We start from the raw sequence: 23,168 nt of genomic DNA, 5'->3' as shown, positions 1-23,168 counted from the left end.
CCACTGGCAGGTGTGGATGTCAGCCACACCTTTAGCGGTGCAAACCCGGCAAGCGCTGGCTGTGCAGTTGACAATGGAGTTGGGGCTCCATTGCCAGACTTCAAGGAGCCAGGACGCTGCCGAGAATGTCGCTTTCTTGGTGGAGGCATTTTGTAGGCCAGGCGGGTTCCACAAAAAGGGGACATTTCAGCTGAGGCTGGAGCTGAGGCATGAGCTGGTAGCTTGGCTGTGGCTGTGGCGTGGGTTTGGGCTGAAACACTGGGAGCTTGCTGGGAGTTGCTGCTGCTTAGTTTGACCAGCAAGGTTCTCCTCAGGTCAGCAACTTCAGCAATTAACTCCACGGCGCATGGAACTGCCCACAACCAAGGCCTATCAAACATTGTCCTGTTAAATTCAGCTATTATCTGTAGCATTTCCCTTTCATCAGTCTTGACATCAAGATCCCCCCACAATTTTTCCTCAATGTCAAGGAGCTGTTTTCTGTAGTCTGCTGGGTCCATTTTACTAGGTCCGTTCATTCTGTCAGGGCGGGGGGTTAAAGGGAAGAACTATGGAAATATAGGAGTTGGACCCAAACGCAGATAATCAGAGGACAAGAGGCAGCAATGAGGGGAACAAAAGGCGAGCTTTAATAAAACTAAAGCTGAAGTACAAAAACCAAAAAGGAGCAAGACCAAAAACGAGACAAAAGCAAAGTAGCAACCAAGAGAGCTAAACAAAGTGCAAACAAAAGGACAAAGTACCAAATCAAAAATGCAGATTGCAAAACTCAAAATCCAACACATACCATGAGACACGAGAGGAGGCAAGGCAGGAACATGGACATGAACAGACACTGGCAGAGACAATGAACGGACAAGGAGTGCAGGGGATTCACAGACTAAATACACAGACTAATGACCAGACAAGGAACAGGTGAGGAGAGAGGAGCCCAGGTGAGGTAACGAGGGGGAGGAGCATGGAGGACAAAACACTGACAGACAGAGGGAGACAGACTGCAACTAGGAAAATACACAGGAGAACTTAAAGAACACATGACACAAGAGGGCATGGAAAATCAAAACATGACACAAGACACACAACACAAGAATACAGAGACATAAACCCAGAGTCATGACAAGTCTCAATTGAAATATGTTGATTAGCTAATGATACCGCTGCTTAAATATATAAACGCCGGACCATAACTTAACGGCATGAGTGTGGCATTAAAGGAGCAGAGGTGAAATTGTAAAGCAGTCGAATTTCCATTAAAATGGTAAGATTGCTGCTAAAAGTCAAATTTATAGCACAGAAATTAGAATTGATCTTGGCACAAATTGTTGCTGCCAACTACAATGAATTATTTATGATGGTTTTTTGGAAGATGTAAATGCAAATGGACTAACACAGTTACACTGGGAAACAGGATCACAGGTATTTCTCTCTAGCTTTGTCTGTCCTCCCATGGAAATGAATTAGCAATTAGCTTTAATATCAAGAATTTGCATAATTGTCTGTCACTACATAGACAGATAGATTAATCTGTGCTACTGCTAGGCCATTTCTTGATGCAGCATGTGTGAAGGCTCTGCTGCTGTCCAACTCAGTGTTTGTGATGGCTGTTGGTATGCCTGCTACACTGATGTTGGCTGCTTCCTATTCTGTAAGCCTGCAATTATCTGTCTTCCAGGTCTGCTATAGAGCACTGGTGTTACGTGTTCATCAGTTTCAGCTTTGGCTTTGGCTTTGGCTTTTGGGTTTGGCTCTTGGTTTGAAACAGTAATGCAGATGGTTCCTTGGAGAATGGAGCAATAGAGAGCCACAGTGATGAGTCCTAAAACTTGGAAATAAGTAAGCATTTCTGCACTTGCGGTTCACTTGTCTGGTAGTCAGTGGGTTTATGGTTGAATGCCTTAAAATATGGGTATAGTTAAAACAAGCCTAAGAGATATTCATCTTTTGTCTTATAACATAAAATGCATCAGTAAATACCACGTTTGAATTAGAAAGTGTTGCTGACAAGTAGCTGAATGAAACTTCAGAGGTTGTTGGGGACATTTAAGGTGCAGTATGGAAGAACATTATCTCCTCATATCTACATTTCTTGATGCCTCTCTCTGTCTATTACTAATTATCTTGTGTTGCCTGCCCTCTTCCAGGTCACCATGGTGGACAGGAGGTTGTATGGCTCAGGCACCACTTGGTGATGCCTCGTCCTGCGCAGTCGTTTCCTGGATCCGCTCACTTTACATATTATTTGTATCAGACTTTCTGTTATTGTAACTTGTAAACTGTTTTTTGTTGCTCTTTTCTGTACACGCAACATCTATTGCATGTCTGTCCGTCCTGGAAGAGGGATCTCTCCTCTGTGGCTCTTCCTGAGGTTTCTTCCATTGGTTTTTTTACCCTGTTAAAAGGGTCTTTTTTTCCATCAACATGGCAAGTTTTTCCTCATTCGAATTGAGGGTCTAAGGACAGACGATGTTGTTCACTTTACAGATTGTAAAGCACATTGAGGCGATGTGATTGCGATTTTGGGCTACATAAATAAAACTGATTTGATTAGAACATGCCACCTGTGGTTGTCATACTCAAAACAAATAAACTGTGAGATATCGCCAGAGTAAGCGCTGTTGCTGCTGTTAGCTAGTTACCTCAGTTAGCCATGCGGATAGTGTTCCAAACTAGGTACTTGGGGCACCGGGGAGTGTTTGTGCTGTCCACCACTATTATGAGAGCTCTAACTTGGACAGGCCAGGGTTAGCTGGTTAGCAGGCTAACTTCAGTAGCTATGTTGACAACATAATTCATAGTCACATAATTCACTATGTGAAAAACAGCTATTTCTTAACATTCTGGTGATAATTTTGTACTTTTCAACATTTTCAGTTACAATTCTTACATATGGCCTCTGGCAGTTGCACCATGCTTTATTATATTATTATATTATGCTATATTACATATTCCAAAATTGCTGAGTTCATTGTTGTTGAACATTCAGTATTTACAGTATGTTGAGGCCCTGTGGTGGCCTTCTCAACTGGTGATTTCTGTTACATCTCTTTAACTTGATTTGAAAGGCTAAATCCACCACATGTCCCTTTTAATTTTTATAAGCAAACCTGCTATCTGTGAACAGGCCATTTATCCCTTTGGCCTCTGCCTCTCCGTTACATCACCACAGTGTGGCTGCTAGCGCTGAAAGCCTTGGTACAGCAGCCTTAAGGGCGTCAGCTATGGACATCACATTTTTATTTGTTCACTGGTATAGTGCAGTCCTTGATCATTACTGCACCAGTTAAGCCATGTTACTAACCTGTTAATTGATCTTCTGTGTTCATGTTAGTTTCAAAGAGCTACAGCTTGACTTCCTGATCCTCAAACAATGCGGCTGCAATGACAAAATGCTTTCCCAGATGTACACTAGGCTCAGTCTGGTTCCCGATGCACCGGTGCAATGACTGCTCACTTATGCATAATGTTACTGATGGGACTGCTTTCTTAAATTAGCCTGTAAAACAAGTGTATCTTTAAATGGAATTGTTTGTCAAGTGTGTTAGAGGAATCCAATTAGACACTGAATCAAAGATGCATTAGTAGAAGTAGTTTTCTGATTCTGAGAAAGGTAACAATAAGATGTTAATTTTTATTTTTTTATTTTTCTGCTTGCCCTTAGCAATGTAAGTAAGTCTTTAGTCAGAAAGCCCCCTTATCCACATCCTCAATGATGGAGCATATGTTCTCTTTAACATTAGGGGTGCCACAATCTCGATTGTAAGTCAGTATGCTATGCTCCACAGTCAACACAGCATATATAGCAGGACATCTCCACAGGCATTATAAAGAAGTAGACCTAATTGAGAAAACAACACAGTTAACACAGGCAATTCTTCTTTCCCCATTTAGAGCTGAACTTCCACAAAATTCAACATGCACAAAAGCAATAATAATTAGCTCTATAGGGGTATTTAAACCATCAGACATGTGTGGAGGAAAACCCTGGATTTAAGCATTCAATTAGAGTACTGGAACCACACTACAAAATGCTAAGCAGGTTGCATCTCACCAAAACGGTGCTGTCCTCCATGTATGATCATGTAAAGGAAAGTAATTGGAGGTCTGAGCAGTGCAGATTTAGTGGCTTAAACGACAGATTGCTGGACCTCCAGAGCAACATAGAGCTACGTGACCATCACAACACACTACATCAAGTGTGCACTCTTAAAATCTATCGTGAAGAGTGAACACAGCAGTTACACAAAGGATTTGCTAGATGGCAGGTACCCTCTATGAATTCTCCTCTTTTGTTTACAGTTAGTTTCTAATTGACCAATGAAACAAGTTATTGTTGCATTTATATTAAATAATAATAAATTGTTTAAATTTGACAATAAGGCAAATATTGTATAATGGAGATTATATTGCTCATGAGACCATGTAGACCAGCTTTTGACATAAGAATAAAAAAAACTGAAAGAGTTATGGAGTATAAACAACGATCATTTAAATTAATGATAAATGATGAAAATGGCATAGCCATCTGTGCAGAAAGAGAAAAAAAAAGATATTCCAAGCACACAGAGTTTGGCAATTAAAGGGACTTTGATATTAAACATCCTTCCAGAAGTTTTGGGTCTTTCAACAGTCCTATAGACAGTAAAGCATAATTCTTTTGTCATTACAGTTTTTGCCGAATGCTTACACACATGTTGCAGACTTTGGCTCACTGTGTCATAACTTAACACACAGGTCGAGTAAGACACAGCACATGGAGATAAACTCCTAACTTATACAGCAAAATGAAACTCTTGAAACAAAACCTAACAATCCCATTTCAAAACTGTTTTTAGCATCAAAACATTAAACACATGCACCTTTGCTTGCACTCTTTCCTAGCAGCAACAACACACAGATGTGCTTTATGCAAAACACAGCTGTATTCAGTACTTTGGATGGTTTTTGACTTTAAAAGTCTCATACAGATTTTTTTTTTTTGAAAGACTGATCCACTACAGTTGATCTAGACACATGAAAACAAAATGGAGACACTTCAGGTTTTTTTTTGTTGTTGTTTTTCAGGTTTTTGCAAAAGTAAAAAAAACAAAAAAACACAAAGACGTGGTACAACTAGAATGTTCTACAAAACATAGTGTTGTAAGGGAACTATTGGAAGACATTTAGGCTATGGATCCTGTCTCCTGTTGGCATTTGGCCACATCACCTCATCCACATCACAGGCAATGTCCTCCCTTGCCAAGCAACGGGGGAAATATCTCCTTGCATGCCGTATCCAACCCTGTATGGACCTCACCTCAATGTCGCCGCTTGCCTCTTCCATGGCTTGTAGAAGAGGCATGCGGGCATGTGGCTGACGGTCATAAAATGAGAGACAGCGAGATCCTCCCAGTGGCACTGGCAGGTAGTGGCACCGCAGTGGCAGTCAGTGGCAGCCAGCGGCAACCTGTGGCCTTTCCGTGGCATTTCCTGGCACCCGCTCGGTGTCCAGAAACGCCTCCCTTGACTCGCTGCCAATAAGGGCGGGGCAACATTTCCTGGGATAACCCGTGTTTGTTCTTACGACAATCACTTCCGCCATGGAGTCATGATGATTTCAAAATAAAAGCATAAGGGGAAAATCCGCTGCTTGTTTACTTATTTTAGTGTACAACGTTTTGTACAATTTCTCTCTGTTTTGTACTTCTTGATATTATCTAAATATATATTAATATCTGTTTCATAGCGTAAATGTGAATGTAAAATAGTGTACATATTGTACTATTCTTAATCTTATATTTAATATTTCCCTGTGTTTATATTATTCTTATCCTTTCTTATCTTAAGCAGCGACACAGTGACAATAGACACTGCCAGTGTTGGAAATATTCCTAATATGAAATACAATTTCAAAAATATATTAATTAACAGTTGCTATTCAGTTCCACAACATGCCATGGAATGCCACAGAATGCCAGAGCCTGCCACAACATGCCACAGAATGCCACAGCCTGCCACTACATGCCACAGAATGCCACTACATGCCACAGAATGCCACAGCCTGCCACAGAATGCCACAACATGGGGGGGGGGGGGGGGGGGGGGCGGGGGGGTTGAACTTTAAGTGCGTGTGAATGTATATTTATAGTTATACCCTTTGGATCAAATGCAGTTGTTTTTATGAAGCAGATCTACAACAGACAGATTTTCTTTTAAAGGCATTTACAGACAATATAAATTGGGCAAATGAGAGTGAGAGTGTGGATTCTCAAAATGTAGCTACATATTTAAAAATATGAGCAAATACATTAAGTTAAAAGCCATGTTAACGCTGAATGTCATTTACTGTGTTTAGTAATACTCTGATGCAAGGAATCTCCTTACACCTACAATAAAAAACTAGGCTAATTACACTCATCATACCACTACTAATATAAGGAGAAGCTGATGAACAATATTAATACAAGTTTTGCATTTAATAGTATTATTAATGATAATACAGATGATATTCAATGAACATAAAGAGGAAAATAGCACTTGAGACAACATGGTATTCAACAGTACGTATTGTAGGTTGGAGGAAGTCCAGCTTTTACAAAGACACCTTGTGGCAGGCTGTGGCATTCTGTGGCATGTTGTGGCAGGCTGTGGCATTCTGTGGCATTTGGTGGCATTCTGTGGCATGTTGTGGCAGGCTCTGGCATTCTGTGGCATGTTGTGGCATGCTGTGGCATTCTGTGGCATGTAGTGGCATTCTGTGGCATGTTGTGGCATTCTGTGACATGTTGTGGCATTCTGTGGCAGGTTCTGGCATTCTGTGGCATTCTGTGGCATGTTGTGGCAGGCTCTGGCATTCTGTGGCATTTGGTGGCATTCTGTGGCATGTTGTGGCAGGCTCTGGCATTCTGTGGCATGTTGTGGCATTCTGTGGCATGTTGTGGCAGGCTCTGGCATTCTGTGGCATGTTGTGGCAGGCTGTGGCATTCTGTGGCATGTAGTGGCATTCTGTGGCATGTTGTGGCATTCTGTGGCATGTAGTGGCATTCTGTGGCAGGCTGTGGCATTCTGTGGCATTCTGTGGCAGGCTGTGGCATTCTGTGGCAGGCTCTGGCATTCTGTGGCATTCCATGGCATGTTGTGGAACTGCATAGCAACTGTTAATTAATATATTTTTGAAATTGTATTTCATATTAGGAATATTTCCAACACTGGCAGTGTCTATTGTCACTGTGTCGCTGCTTAAGATAGGAAAGGATAAGAAATAATATAAACACAGGGAAATATTAAATATAAGATTAAGAATAGTACAATATGTACACTATTTTACATTCACATTTACGCTATGAAACAGATATTAATATATATTTAGATAATATCAAGAAGTACAAAACAGAGAGAAATTGTGCAAAACGTTGTACACTAAAATAAGTAAACAAGCAGCGGATTTTCCCCTTATGCTTTTATTTTGAAATCATCATGACTCCATGGCGGAAGTGATTGTCGTAAGAACAAACACGGGTTATCCCAGGAAATGTTGCCCCGCCCTTATTGGCAGCGAGTCAAGGGAGGCATTTCTGGACACCGAGCGGGTGCCAGGAAATGCCACGGACAGGCCACAGGTTGCCGCTGGCTGCCACTGACTGCCACTGCGGTGCCACTACCTGCCAGTGCCACTGGGAGGATCTCGGTGCTGCTGGAGAAAATTTCCAGTGCCATGCTGAAAAGAACTCCTCAATTGGATTCAAAAATGGGGTGTATGGGGCTGCACAGGCAGTCAAGTGGTTAGAGCACGTGCCACGTACGCAGTGGACCCCGGTTTGAATCCAGCCAGAGGACCTTTACTGCATGTCACACCCCCTCTCTCTCCCCTTTCCTGTCTATCCACTGTCAAATAACCCCTGTGTCTATGCCTCAAAACAATCTTTAAAAAAATGTGGTCCTTTTCACTACCGCCTCGCCTGTCTCCTGCTGGGGCTACCAACTGGGCTACTGGGGACCGGCTAGGGGGCCCCTTAGCTTGCCTTCCTGATACCCCGGTCCAACTTCACCCCTCACTGCAATATGCCTGCTCCTCTTCTTCGTCCTCTTCCTCATCCTGCTGCTGCTCTTGCCAGTACCGAAGACGCGAACAAATTTGGTCCAGCCATTACAGAGCTCCGTGAACGGAGACTTAGCATTGAACGCTAACAGCATGGGGTCAGAATTTTACACTGTGTTTTAAGCGTCTTAACATGCTCCACATCTCACATAAAAAGTTATGCAACATCAGCAGACACCTTAGCACACAGCACTGTAGCGTGTATGACTCAAACTGAATAAAAAAGTAGTTAAAACAGTGTGTTTGTGCAAGGAGCTACCTACCTGTTTGTTGACATCGGCGTCTTCCGGTAGCTAGACCAAACTAGTCAATCTGTCGAGCGTGCGCTTACTCCCACACTGGCGGAGACGGAAACGTAATCCAGCATTTTCGTGTTTATGTTCATAATGTACATGTCCATGTTACAGCCTGTCATGAGCCATGAGCCTTACAATAGCCTGTTAAGCCTGTTAAGTGCACACTCGATGGATATGCTAGTTTGGTCTAGCTACTGGAACACACGGATGTCAACAAACAGGTAAGTAGCTCCTTGCACAAACACACTATTTTAACTACTTTTTTAATCATTTTGAGTCATACACGCTACAGTGCTGTGTTGTAAGGTGTCTGCTGATGTTGCATAACTTTTGGTGTGAGATGTGGAGCATGTTAAGACGCTTAAAACACAGTGCAAAGTTCTGACCCCATGCTGTTAGCGTTCAATGCTACATCTCCGTTCACGGAGCTCTGTAATGGCTGGACCAAATTTGTTCGCGTCTTCGGTACTGGCAAGTCAAGGGTAGCTTGAGCAATGAAGCTGCATGTTTAAATCGACCGAAGTTCTCCTTTAAATTAGGGAATGAATTTGCGCTCCCGGGGCGGTTCAGCGAAAAGAGGAGGCGTGTTCCGGCGCAAACGTTCACTGGTGCTATTTTGCTGTTTCAGAAAACAATTCCGCAACAGACCAGAAAAAACCTAGTCTAAAGTCAGTGGTACTTATTTAGATGCTATTTTAAGGGCGCATGCTTGGCCATAATGTAGCGTGTGCTCAACGTGCATACACTTTGCTTCTCTCATCTACAAGGAAGCAGTTCCGTTTTTGCAAACCATACAAAAAAAAGTTGAAAAGATTTAAACAGAAGAACTAATTCTTTTCCCCTCTGATATGCGACGCGCCCGTCGTAGCCGTGAGGGTCCGGGAGTGGCAATGCGTGATGTGCTCCTAGTTGAGCGGGTGGACGGAGATGGAGTTGGGGGAGGAGGAGGAAGGAGGAAGGGGCACAACAGGAGCAGGTGGTGCATTTGGAGACTTGAGGCGATGCGCCTGAGAGGCCGCAGCAAAAGACAGGCATTAATACCCTTGCCCCATCCCGGACAGTGCGGTCCAGTCTGACAATGCTGCCACGTCGTGTAGTGGGTCTGGATCCTCTGCACCTTGGTGTTTGCACTGCTCCCTCATCAGCTGGCCGTTGCGCACTGCTCGGCCCGTGCGCACTGCTCCCGAGGCCCGGTGCGATGTCATGGGGATGCCAGCCTTAGAAACAATTGTGGCAATTTCCTCCCACGCCCGTTTAAACAAAGCTAATTTGGATGGATTTCTCCCATCCCCATACAAGGCCACTTCTCGGTCTTTTACAGCCCCGACGAGAACATCCTCCTGGCGTGCGCCTGGCAAATTCGCCATTATAATAGCAATCCGCCTTGGAACAAGTGCGCCTGCTTTTAAAGGGAATGTGAGATGACGCTCTGATTGGTTAATTGCACGTTACGCCCAAACCACACCTATGACTAATGTAGCTACTTCAGACCAACCCATTTTAGATTTGTGTCAGGCGCAAGAGTCATTTATCCCGCCGGCATAATAGCAACAGCGCCTGAGATCCGCCCACAAAGCTACTTGCGTTTTGCGTTTGATACTTGCGTTTCAGATCGTTAAGATAGAGCCCAATGTGTCTTATGTAAAAAACAGTGTGTAGCGTTTTGCAAGAAGTGTGTTGGAGAATTTCAAACACAGTGCAAAGCATATATTGTGTTTGCAGGGTTGGTGCTTTTGTTTAGGGCATGGTCACCAAAGTTAGAGGTTGTGATGCTTTGGGCATAGCAACCACTTTTAGTGTTTAAGCATTAGGCAAAAACTGTAACCACAGACCTTTTCATCAAGCGCCATCATCAGGTCAAAATGTAACTTTTACCAAAAGTTTGAGGTATGACCAAATACCAAATATGTACGACATTCCCATCAGCTTTAGCTGTGCTTTGTGTTTAGTGATAATTGGCACATGCATGCTGACATTGGCATTTATGTCAAAGCACTGCTGTGCCCAGGGGTTTTATTTGGATTTATTATGTAGAGGGATCATTTCCCATGCCAATCTACTATGACTTTTAAATCTATGTGTTGAAAAATGCTGCAAACATACTTGGAAACCTGTTGTGCAAGAATATGGTTGCTGATAACATTTGCTGTAGGGTTCACTTAAGTAAGCATGCAATAGCTCTGTATTCCAACAGCAATCACTGTTATAGAGTGTTTAGTCAGTAACATTTGGCTCCCTTCCCATGCTCATGCAGTTAAAGAGAACTTTATCCACTCAGGACAGAACTCCATAGGGAGGCGATCCTGTCTGCTTGTGAACGCACAGAGAGCAGGATCCTCCTGTTTACCAGCAATGGCGGAACAATTCCAATTCCAATGCTCTTGCTTATACTACCAAATAGGCCAAGTAAATAAAAACACTTAAAGAAAAAGAAAGAGGCAAAGAGAGCTGTGTTTTTGTATGAATTAAGCATGTAGTTATTCAAAACAATATAGTGAAAGAACAAGAACATAACAGTGGATGTTGACCAATGTATTTTAACAAGAAGGGTAAAAAAAAAAGCTCCCAATTTTAACAACCACCATGGACATCGAGAATAGCATGCCGGACAGCCCCTGCCCACTTTAACCCGTGACTGTGCTTCAGTGGAGCCTCACAGAGCTGCTCATGTGGCTGTAATACTTAAACTTCAGCTCAAATCTTAGCCTTAGCAAGTTTTAAATTGACACTATAGTGTGACAAGAAAATTATGAGGTGTTTCAGCATCGTCCTAAACCCGTTATTTTCAATTTAGTAGTTGCACATCAAATTAAAGAAGGGATATGTGTTGACAGTCATTAACAATCATTGGTAAATTGTGAAGTCCAGAGGCATCAAAGAGGCCTGTAAGGCCTGTAATATTCTGATGGATATAGTTCTCCTACAATCTACGGTCAATAGGTGAATGTTTTAGCTTTTCCAACCTTTAAAAGTTTCTTTTGTCACCAAAAGGTCCTTCAAATTAAAAGCAGTTATTTAAAAAGGTGACATTTGAAAGGTGAGAAATTGAAATGGCTAGATGGCTAGTGATGTAACAAGTCACACATATGTGACATTAAACAATGACAGCTATTCAATTTTTTAAGTCGACCATTGAATGATGACAGATCAGGGCTGAATCAGGGTACAAGCTTGCATCCAACCACTTTCAGGCTCAGAGAATGTTGGCAGCTTCTCCTGCCCTCTGCACTGTATTTGGATTTGGATGCAAATCTGCCAAAATGGTCTGTGTCACAAAACAGGAAGAAGGCACTGTTCTTCCTGAACAAATGATGCTAAAGCTTTAAAAGTTTCTGGCAATAACAGATGATGGGTGGCGTGAAAGTCCTATTTAATAAAAACACTTTAATCATGTTCATCTTCTGCAAAGCAAAGCAGGCAGAGCTTTGTTAATGACAGGGTAAAAAAGCCTTGGATAAGTAACATCACAATACATTGCATTGCTTATTGTATTATTGTACACCTATACTTTGAGCTATTTCCTATTAGGATTTAGAGGTCCGATATAGCAGAAAGAGAGATTTCTATGTTTTTTTCTCAGAGAAATGCACACAGAAACTATTACTGTAAACGAGCAGTCCAGACATTTGCTAGGCTGTGAAGTCACAACTATACAGTCACCGTTCAAAGCCGTGTTCCCAGCATCAAAGGAAAAAACTCTGCTCTAGCCTGTGAGAGCTGACCAACCACAGCACACTTGGATTTTTAGAAGGGGCCATAAAGAGACAGAAACTAAAATGGAGCATTCAGACAGAGGGTGAATAGAGGTGCTACAGCAATGGACAGCGTGAGAAAAAGAATGTGTTTCTTTTTAATATTAAAGAACAGAAACATTTTGTAGAAAGAGAATATTGTAGGACCTTTGAAGTTCTACTGGATCAGTTCCTTTTACTACTCACACTAAATATAATTTTTCATTTAAAGTGCTATTTATTGCGCATGCATACTCAACCTGGTACTTAAAATGAAGCTCCTAACTTTTCCACATTTCCATTTCAACTAACATTTAAATCACTTCCAGTATTCCTGTTTTAACCACAACTTTTACTGCTTCAACCTCAGCTACAGTTACTTCATTTCCTTAAAGGTTCCTTGAACTTCAGCTTTTACTGTCATACAAAAATATTTCAAAAGCTCAAAGGGCTTACCATGTTAAAGACATGAAACGTGTTTCATATAGTTTTTTTCATCTGCAACTTTCCTCAGAAAATCTAGCCTGCTTCATGTCTGAATCTAAAATGTTGCATTTTTATTTGATGGCTTTAACTACCCCTTCAGCTTAACAAACTCTGTACAACTAAGCTGTTGTTTATCTCATTTGCTGGTAGCAAAAGTCTGAGTAACAGCATTTTCCATTCCTCTCTGTGCTCACAGGAGATCATACAGTAAGTCTCAATCAGCCATTCAACCAGAGGATTGTGCCAGTAAAACGCAGCAATTCCACACATTGGACAGTATCTGAAGCTGAGAATTGGGATTTATACAAGCTGCAGTTGGCAAAGCATTGGTGAAAGACTTGGAGTCACCAATGTGAATGTCAGCTAAGAAACGCAAATTGACTGTGTTTTTCTCTGCAGGCTCTGCACCAAACCATCAGAGGCGCAGAAAATGAAGCAAATGAAAAGAGCAATTGAAAAAGGCCTCTGGAAGCTGAATAATTGCAGTGATGGCAGTGTGCAGACTGTTAAATTTGGATGTTTCTTAATGAACCATTTACATACGTGACACAAAACAATGAAAGAAAAATTCAAAAAACAATAATCAATGGGCACTGATGAGGGTAAAGGGGGAAAGAAAGCAGGTGTTTAGGGAGTCACTGACACCTTAAGCCAGGGTGAAACTGCTTGATGAAACCAAGGTCTCTCTGGATGAGCTGGACTAACCATGCGTGTGTGCTCATTATGTGTGCATACACATGCATTCGTAGAAGACCAAGTAAGTGCTATTTATGCTCTTCGAAGGAACAAATGGATACAGACTCTGTTTAATCTCGATAAACAAAAGATGAATAACATATGCAGCCAACAGGCTTTACTCACTGCCGTCTGTCTGGATATTGAATGGTATTTTGGGTAACCCAGAACTCACAATACTGTTGGATTTGGTGGCTGAATGTACAATGTGTGGGTGTATCTAAGCCGGTGTTTGAGATGTCAAATAAGTGCATGCATAAGCTTTCCATGTGCATGTTCCCTTACCAGGGAGCCTAAAAACCCAGATCAGATGGTTTAGTTGCAAGTGACATGGATATGTGTGGGATCAACCCACAGTTGTCTTGATTAAAGCCAGCTGTTTCTCTTCATTAACCAAAATCCCATACAAAGTAGAGCACACACACGCATACACAGTCTGCATGCACACACATTCACCAGCAACGGGAGTTCTCGGAAAAACACTTCTGAGTCACTTGAGAGACAGTCACAAGAGTTCCTCGAAACAGGAGGCTGATTTTCTAGTATTCATTTATCATTTCTGTTCTATTTGGAGAGAAACTATGATATACATCATATCTTGTCATCTTGACGTATACAATTATTGCATTGTGTACATTCAGCTGAATTGGAGACATCACTGAGGTAATATAATATTTAAGAGTTGTGGTTATTCTTCTAATCTTTCATTTTTTTTGGATGGTTGTTAGAACCGGTGGTAAACATTACGCTTCACCTAAATACTATAGAGACATTTTAAAGGTTGCTAAATGACTCTAATATGCTATGAATTAAATTATGGATTAAATAAATCCCCTGATGCCAGGAAGTCCACAGGAGCTGTTTATGTCACAAAGATAACAGCTCTGATACAAAGGCACGATGGATCCTCTTTCACTATATAAAAATATGAACACGTCTTTAGACTTGGCATGAGAATAACTGGAAATAATTGGAGATGACAAAAGAAAAAAAAAACAGAACTGAACCTGTCTCTAAACTGATGCTGCAGTCTGGCAGCTCAAACTGGATTTCAAAATACACTTCACATCACTTGTAAAGGATGTGAAAATGATTTGGAACACATCTCTGTCTGAAGCTGAGAAGTGTCAAATGGCTGTGTATAAATACTCCAGCAATTTTGAAACAACTCTCACAGACTACATTTTGATACTTTCACGAAAAAACGTATTCCAAATGTGAAGAGTTTGCTAAGACCACGATCCCACTGAGAACCCCAAATGCTCTGTGCAGCCGTCAGCTTATAATTTTGCTTCATCATTCAATGTGATTGACTTTCAGTGGCTCAAACGGTAATGCAACATGATAACAACAAAAGTAATTGGGTAGAGCCTGACCAATTCTTGATTTTTATGGCTGATACCTATAGCAGGAAGTAGGGCTAGGAATCACACAATATTTCAGGATACGACATGAATCACAATAAATTGCCCACGATAGCAATATTATCACGATTAAGCGATTCTGCACTAATGGACACATGGCAAGACAATCATCTAACATACATCAGGATATCTGTCTATGTCTATATTTACGTTCTGCACTGTAAAGTCTGTGTCACAGAATTTGAACTAAGATGAGACTTATAAAAAGAACACAATCTTAGTTTATGGGCCTCTTTATCACACACACTGACTGCAGCTTCTCAACGTCCACATTTGCCACCATTCCAATGTAAATTAGCCATAAAAAATGGCTAAAGTACCAGAAGGCAGAATCCTGGAGTTAAAATGTATAAAGGACAGATATAACTATGGTTGAGTAAAATCTATTAAACATGTGTAGATAAAGTTCATATCCATTTACACCACAAGGAGACAGGAAGTGTTGATTCTGGTAAGTCAAAATAGCAGCTGTATCTGTTAAGAGTTATTGCATGTTTTAGGTATGGATATTTGGCACCAGTGTATCAAGTATGTCGATACCGATAAGAGTATAGCTATGGCAGGCCAATATAGGCTGAAAATAGCAGCTAACTGATATATCGGTTGGGCTCTAAAAACGAGAAGTCAGTAATCTAATGATTTCTTTTCACGCCTTAATTTGAAAAACACATTCCTTTTTTTGACTGAACAATAAAGACCAAACTTCCCAAATGTCAACATTTTGTCTGAATACAAGCAGATAGGGGTGTAACCATACACAAAAATCACGGTTCAATAAGTGCCTCAGTTTTGAGGTCACAGTTTGGTTTATTTTCGGTACAGTATGGGAACAACATGCAAAACGTAAATTTGCTTGTTGTGTATTCAGAACTTTTTTAAACCAAGAATTTATTGTAACATTATACAAAATATGAAAATAAAAATAAAAAAAATAGAATGCTGTTGTAAAGTGCTGCCTGGTAATAAGTTAAATAAATTATTCTCAAATAAACAAAATATATATATATAAAATAAACTTTCCAATGAATAAAAAACCAGAAACAATTCCAGCATGTAGCCCTGTTCAGTTTCACTCAACCTTCATATTTTTTTGCCAGAAAGATTAACTTGTCCACACTGACTCCACCCATGAGTTATTTGTGAGTACAGGCTTTCATTACGAAGATATTAGGACGACAATATGCACTTTTTGACGATTTATTGACAGTCGCATTTTTCTGGACAGGCATCGACACAGTCACCTACACTGTCACTGTGTGCTCTGTAGCGCCTGTCGAACAGTGGTTGGCAGATCTTAGCCCCCAGCATCTCTGGGTGTTAGAGATGTAGTAGTAGTAGTGTTCAAGCCACGTCAAAATGAATATACACATGACTTGGATCGATGAGCAGGGTGATCGGAATGTTTTTCCTGGTTAGCGGACATGGTAGCGGACATGGCCGAGGACCCCTCTCGAGACGGGATTCTCAAACCACACCTCCAGCACATCTGGGAACCTCACCAGTTAAAATGAACACCAATTAAACTGTCACACCAGAAACATGTCTTTCTCCATTGCAATATTTAATGAGGAAGCTGCAGTGTTCCTAAGCAGGAGAATTTAGTGACAAGGGAAGGTCTTCAAGCTCTGTCTTCTCGCTAGCGTTAGCCATGATGTAAATGGGCTGCACATGTAGCTGCAGACGGAAAATAAACATACGCAACTTCCGTTCTGGGAACTCACCCATGCACAGCCCTGTACCGAAACGAACGTCCCGTACCAAAACGGTTCAGTACAAATACATGTATTGTTACACCCCTACAAGCAGATATACCAGAGCACTGTCTGTGAGTACAGGAACTACCCTACTCCACTCAAACCTGTGGTCTGCACTTAACTCAAACTAGTTAGTTAACCTAACCTTAATAGTCAAACATGAAACAGGGTTTTCAGGCAACCACAAATCAAATGAATTAATTTGAAATTCTTTTGTGTAACTACTGCTAGAACATGTGTTTAGAAAAGTCTATTTAACACAGAAAAAGTGAATTAGAATCAGCTAAAATAATCCAGTAATCTATGTCTATTTGTGCAGAGTACCTGGCTTGAAATTACTTTTAATTTTAGAAAATAGCTATAACTCAACAGAGACATTGATAGAGAATCCGATATAACATGAAAAAGAGGTGGAAGAAAATATTGTAGTGGCTTTTTTCAGGAGTCACTGCAGTCAAAAAACAGTGTCACATTGACTGTTATAGAGAAGAAAATGGATGGAGCACTCACTTGCTGCTCTTTTAGGTGCTGGCACATTATTAAACGACTTGTGAAAATGAAGCATGAGGGATATCAGAGGCGAGATGTCACAGGTTTATGTAAGGAAAATAAAAGAAAGCAGGGAGTCATATTATCTTGTTTGAAATGAAGAGCATCTTTGCATTTGAACGAAACCCTTACAAAAACAATGGAAAAGAAAAACCTGTGAGACATTTATCCGTGCACATGGGCAACTCTGTTTAAGACACTCAATGTAAGACACTTCGCTGACTTTAATTAAATCCCTGGAGATTTCCTGTGATCTTAACTATAACCACTTCATGCCTAACCCCTTTACTAATTCTAACAACATCCCAGTCAAAAGGATGAAATGTTGGCAGTTAGAGTTTCTGCAACCCACTGACTAGTTAATTATATTGAAATATCTTATATGTGTCATATCAGGTTCACATTACATGACTTTATAATTTGGAGGTGGAGGGGATGGTGGTGGAGTTACGGGCAAGATGGTTGCCAAGCCAGTGACTGCAGTTCAGGGCAGCTGTTCAACATTTGTAAACACCACTGGATATTTTTGAGGACACTTCGAGAGAATTTCCAGCCGTGCTTGTGGTGACGAAACCCTGGATATTTAGGATTAGGAGTCGATGCATCTCAAGATGTGTTTTAGTCAACAAAACTGGACGATTTTTTAAGACCTCAGGACATCTCCAACCGTGTTTGTAATGACCAAAACAGGTATCTTAAGACAAACGTTGGTCTTTCTCTAATCCTAGCCAAGCGTTTTCTTGTGCCTTACCCTAACCAGATCATAAGCACAGAAAAATTAAAGTTTAACCGAATGAAATGTAAGGTTCGACAAATCTGTGGGTTGCAGAAATGAACATTGCAAACATTTCTTCTGGCAGCTGGTTTCATGTGGCCCTAAATGGGAGGTGGGTCCACGCAGTGTTACAGTGTGAGTGAATTTAAACCCCCACGACCACACGCACACACATAAACACACACAACATTCCAACGCTGTTTCAAAACCCCCACTTTTGGATTGTGATTCTCATACAAAATGCTTCTCACACACATACACACACCTGTCCCTTGAAGATTCATGTCAGACGGTCTCTCTCTCTCTCTCTCTCTCTCTCCCTCTCTCTCTCCCTCACTGTGGTAAACTGTGCCTCCACTCCAACTAAATCCCTGGAGTGAGAGTGAAAATAAGAGCGGGAAAGTAAGAGAGCAAGAGAGAGAGAGAGTGAGACAGACAGAGAGAATGAGATGGGATTACAGGGATAATGTGAGCAGATGGAGGGAGGTCGAAGCTCCATCAGGACTCTCCACTCCAAATGGATTAAAAGACTTCAACCAAGCCACCGACAACTGAAAGGATGCTGCGTTCCTCACACTTGAGACACAGAGCTGAGCTGGGTTCACCCCCCCGTCACCCGCTGCTAAGCCCCGAAATGAAAACTTGTCGTCTTTCGGCCTGACACAGTAAAAACTCACGTGAATGTCTTTCAACCAACTGTCCCTCTTTTCAGCCCCTCCTATCAAACACATAAAAGGTTAGGCTTTTGGGCTTTTCTGTAAAGCCTCCCATTTAGGAATAATTTACGCTGATCCGCAACTTGAAACGTTGCATTAACATGCATCCAGTTGGAGCAAAACACATCACAACTCACACACAGATACACCCACATTACACTGAAAATTCTGTCACCCGAACCAGCCCTGGTCAGGAAAGGATTTGACCACATACAGTGCCATGTGTATTTAATCTGCATATACACTAAGCCATTTTACACTTAATATACTCATCCTTATTGTATCTGATTGGATTCGGCTGGATCACACAGTATTTCTGCTCTTCCTATGCACTTAACATCAACTTCATAAAAAATACATACCACACTCCAACCCCTGCCTCTCATACATGGTATTTGCATCTTTTAAAATTGACGATAAAACCTTGTTTTGCTCCCTGCTTCCTCCCCCAACAATATCCTGACAATTCATTTTCAACAAGAGCATTATGATTTGAGCTGTCGCTTGTGACTTGTTCATTTACATGACAAATATAAGAAAGCTGTCAGCAGATAAGATTCAACTAGTTTAACTTCTGACAGATTGCAGCAAAGACATCTAGAACCCATTTCAGCTGGAGGTAGAGTCAATACATTTTGAAACAATGCTGACAATAACACAACCTGGGTTAAAATGGATGCCAAAAGGCCCAGCTGAGTGCCTTAATGGAATCAAACAGTGACTGAATGTACTGATCCTCTATAAGGGAACCCCTTGGAGGATGCTGTAATACTGCAACAGTAAGGAAAAGTGTCATTTTAACACTGGAAGTATATAGTTTTCCCATCAATGTTAATGATCTCAAGAAGGAAATGATTGTGACAAATAGCCAACAGTGCATACAGTGACTGGGAGTGTTAATTAGCATTGTGTGCCAAGAGCAGACTCAGCGCTATTTCTGCATCAGGATAGTTCACATTACACAGACCGATAGGTCACATTGATCAGGTCACTCCCCCGGTCACATGCTGTTAACTAGTCCTAATGGAACAAGTTGTGGATCTGCATTCTGTCTGCACACAGTCAAGACAAACCAGCAAACAGGCAGGCAGACAGACAGACAGATGGAGATAGATAGATAGATAGATAGATAGATAGATAGATAGATAGATAGATAGATAGACTCTATAATGTAGTCGCCAGGGCTCAGTGTTTCATCCCTCCGCATTTGCATTTATCAATGTGAATGCGTGTGTTAACTCCCTCCCTGTCTCTCTGCTCCATCTCTGCTCTTCTGTATCTGCAGGTGATAATTAACCTGTTGGTGCTTCTGCTGGCAGCAACAGAAGACACTTTCATGCCGCCTTAATTCATCTAAGCACATGAATCATCATCAGCACTGATGAATGTCACTCAGTTTGACCTCTATTGTAAACACTGGGCATTGCGACACACTATTACAGCCAAACTACCCCGGGCAAGCCTGATTTTTTCTAATCACAGAGTCTAAGCATGGTCGCACCTGGCTAATGCACGGATGCAAGGCCACCTGGGAATACTGATGCTGTAATTTGGGGTGACAAGGTAGCTCAGTGGTTAGCACTCGGGGTGACACTTACCAAAGCAACAGGATCCCAGGTGAGAGATGCAGCAGAGCTGACTGGGGCCTGTATGCACGGAGCTTTCACTCATTCGTGCAGGTTTCCTCTTTCCACCCTCCACTACCTGGGCTGTCCAATGACCCTGCTTCTGAGTAGTAACGTTTCTCACCACAATATAACATTGATATATTCTTAGTTATCATATTTATTACCATGGCAGGTAAACACTGTATTTCTCTCTAACCCTCTAAAATCAGCAACATTAAACCAAACAAGAAAATGGTCTCATGGTCTCTCATACACACACACACACACACACACACACACACACACACCGGGTCTCTCTCTCTCTCTCTCTCTCTCTCTCTCACACACACACACAAACACACAAACACACACACACATGTGTGCGTGCTCGGTGTGTCGCTCACCTCTCTTATCCTGAACTCTGACGCTAATCTCCACTAGAGGCTCCGTCTCTCGGTCCAGTCTCCGTAATATGACTATATCCCCGCTGTCCCTGCTCACGCTGACCGGTGAGCTGTCCACGTCGGGCTCCACCAGCTCAAACGCAGCCGAATGAAACCTCACCGGGTTCAGGTTCATCACCACGGAACCGATCCCCGCATCCTCGGACACGTTGATGAAAACGGGGCTGTCTGATTCCGTGACTGACCTGGACCTTCGCTCTGGTACTTTAGTTTGCGATTTAGGTTTCCGTTTCCCCTGTTGAAGGTTCTGCGAGGGCGCCGTGGGCCACTGCCGTGGGTTGATCTCAACTACTACACTCTGGCTCGTGCGAGGTGGCCACCCGCGGTCCCGGGCAAACACTTTAAACTTAATCGGTTCATCCAGACCGAGGATGGAATCCACCAGGAGGATGTCTCCAGTTTTGGGCACCGCGTAGAAACTCCCGTTTTTGGGCAGCACGAAGTAGATGAGCTCCGCGTTCTTGCCGCTGTCATCGTCCCGCGCGGTGACCGTGTAGACAGACGTGCGGAGCGCAGTGGCATCATCCAGGCTCAGTTTCACATCGGTATTGGGGAAGGTAGGCTGGTGGTCGTTGGTGTCCAGAACGTCCACCTTGATGGACGCCACTTCAGCGACTACCAGAGACTCGTGCGCCTCTTCCCGGGAGAGTCCCGCGCATTGCCCGCAACACAAACCAAGACCCAGTGCGTATTCAGCCTGCTCCTCCCGGTCCAGAACCCCAGAAGTCTTCAATAAAATATGACCCCGTTTGTTGTGCGCAAACACACGGAAATGCTCACTCCCGTCTCCCATTAGTTTGAAGTGTGCTGCCGCTGCGCTTGGCTCCCCGGTACCGCACAGCCTCTGCGAGTTGAGCCGCTTCAACGGGACGCTCAGTCCGTTGACCCGGGAGCCCGGAGACGAGTTCTCAAACACATGCCCGTGAAAGAACGGCACCTGTTCCACGGTCCTGTTACCGAGGGCGCACGAAACTAAAACGGGTAAAAACGCGATCCAAATCATGACTGGATATCTCAGTGACTCCACTGCACTAAAGCGCTCTTGCCAAGCCGAAATCCATGGGTGCACTTGTTCCCTGTGAATATTTCTCCTCTTTCCCGTTATGATCCAAAACTTCCATTAAACGAGAATGCAGATATTTGTTGGCACCACACTTCATCTCGAAGCAGGATAACTTTGTGTTTTTTTCTTTCTTTTTCTTTTTTTTTATGTGTGCGTCCTCCTCCTCTCCCACTCTCCTCTGTTAACTGTCTCACCAGCAGCGCTGTCTGTCTGTGCGCGTCCCAGGAAAAAAATGCTTCTTACAGCTCGAGTGCGCGCTCAACTCCGTTCCCTTCCTCTCTCTCTGTTTTTGAGTGCGCTGTTTCCCGACCGATCTCACACGGGGATCACATTTAATCCTTCTTGCGTTTAAGTTGCTGCAAAGTGTGCTCAAGGCATGCACCGGCGTGCTTTTACGAATGAACAGACGTCTCATTACAAGGATCAGTTTTGTTTGCTACCCCAATATACCGATGAGACGTGGCACATCACGAGGGCACCGAACCAACAGCTTTACGCATGCATTGCCAAAGCACCCAGCGCAATGCCTCTGTAACGGTGATGCAGCGGTAACAGATTCTCTCACCGGAACTTCTCTGCAAAGGAGCTTCGAGTCGAATCAACTCGTGCGCGTGCACAAACACCCACACTGTCACAGCCAACTGCGCGCATGTGTGCGCGCACGTGCGTGCCTGTTCGTGTGTGTCAGGGCGGTCCTCTAGGAAACAACCCGACCTCCCTTCTTCCTGTGATCAATGTCCAGTCTTGCACGTCCAGATCCATCACTCCTGTTTCCAATAACACGTCAGGCTAGTGGATTAAAATAATGTAAAAATCGATCATTTTAAAACACCTCCGGGTGGGCGAAGAGAAAAATAAGGGCTCGCAAGTCCAGACAGGGTTTTCACAAAGCTGTCTTTCTGTCACAGAGAAGTGCGCTGTTTGAACACGTTCATCATCCGCTCGGTTTTGTTTTGGAGTTTTGCTCTCCAGGGTTCGGTGAGAGTTTCAGGCAGGTCCTCGGCAAAATGAAGAACAGACTCAAATTTAATAAAAGAGATATTCACTTTCATTTATCAGCTTTCACTTTCATATCTCCTTCCCTCATGTAGACAGAATTCAATGCCGAATCGACGAGGCCCACAATCTTTCCATATGGATCCATGTTAATAAACCTGGGACTGTTCATGGATTTATAGCATGCCGCATGGTCGCCATCTCCTCCAAAGCACTAAAAGTCTTCACTGTGCTTTTGTGCTGTTTGAACTCCTACTCAGCAACACAATGCAACCTGTGCAGTTTTAAAGTTTAAAATCAGCAGTCCTTGGATAACACAAGTTTCAGGCTTTACACCAAAAGTGTTCATATATTCAGTCGAAGTTTGGTTTTGCGTGGGAGTGAATTTTCATCGGTGTTTAGCATAACATTTAAAACCATTATGTAAAGGTGAGTTCAGTGTTTGAGAGGTGAATACAACCGTTTTATGTCCAGGGATACATCATATTATGAAATCAT

At 42.5% G+C, this 23,168-nt stretch overlaps 1 protein-coding gene across 1 annotated transcript in view; it reads right to left on the bottom strand.

Annotated features, from left to right (window-relative positions):
* The window catches only part of LOC115579627 (neural-cadherin), a 330,871-nt gene extending 308,512 nt beyond the window's left edge, over positions 1 to 22,359 (bottom strand). Inside the window, exon 1 of the mRNA XM_030413177.1 lies at positions 20,552 to 22,359. Within this exon, the coding sequence (XP_030269037.1) occupies positions 20,552 to 21,614 (1,063 nt within the window). The 5' untranslated portion in view covers positions 21,615 to 22,359. The remainder of the gene's footprint in view (positions 1 to 20,551) is intronic.
* Between the last annotated feature and the right edge of the window lie 809 nt (positions 22,360 to 23,168).

This window comes from Sparus aurata, chromosome 4 (assembly GCF_900880675.1).
Source record: "Sparus aurata chromosome 4, fSpaAur1.1, whole genome shotgun sequence".
Taxonomy (NCBI): Eukaryota; Metazoa; Chordata; class Actinopteri; order Spariformes; family Sparidae; genus Sparus; species Sparus aurata.
Note: the sequence above shows the minus strand (reverse complement) of the source record. Positions and strands in the feature narration are given on the sequence as shown.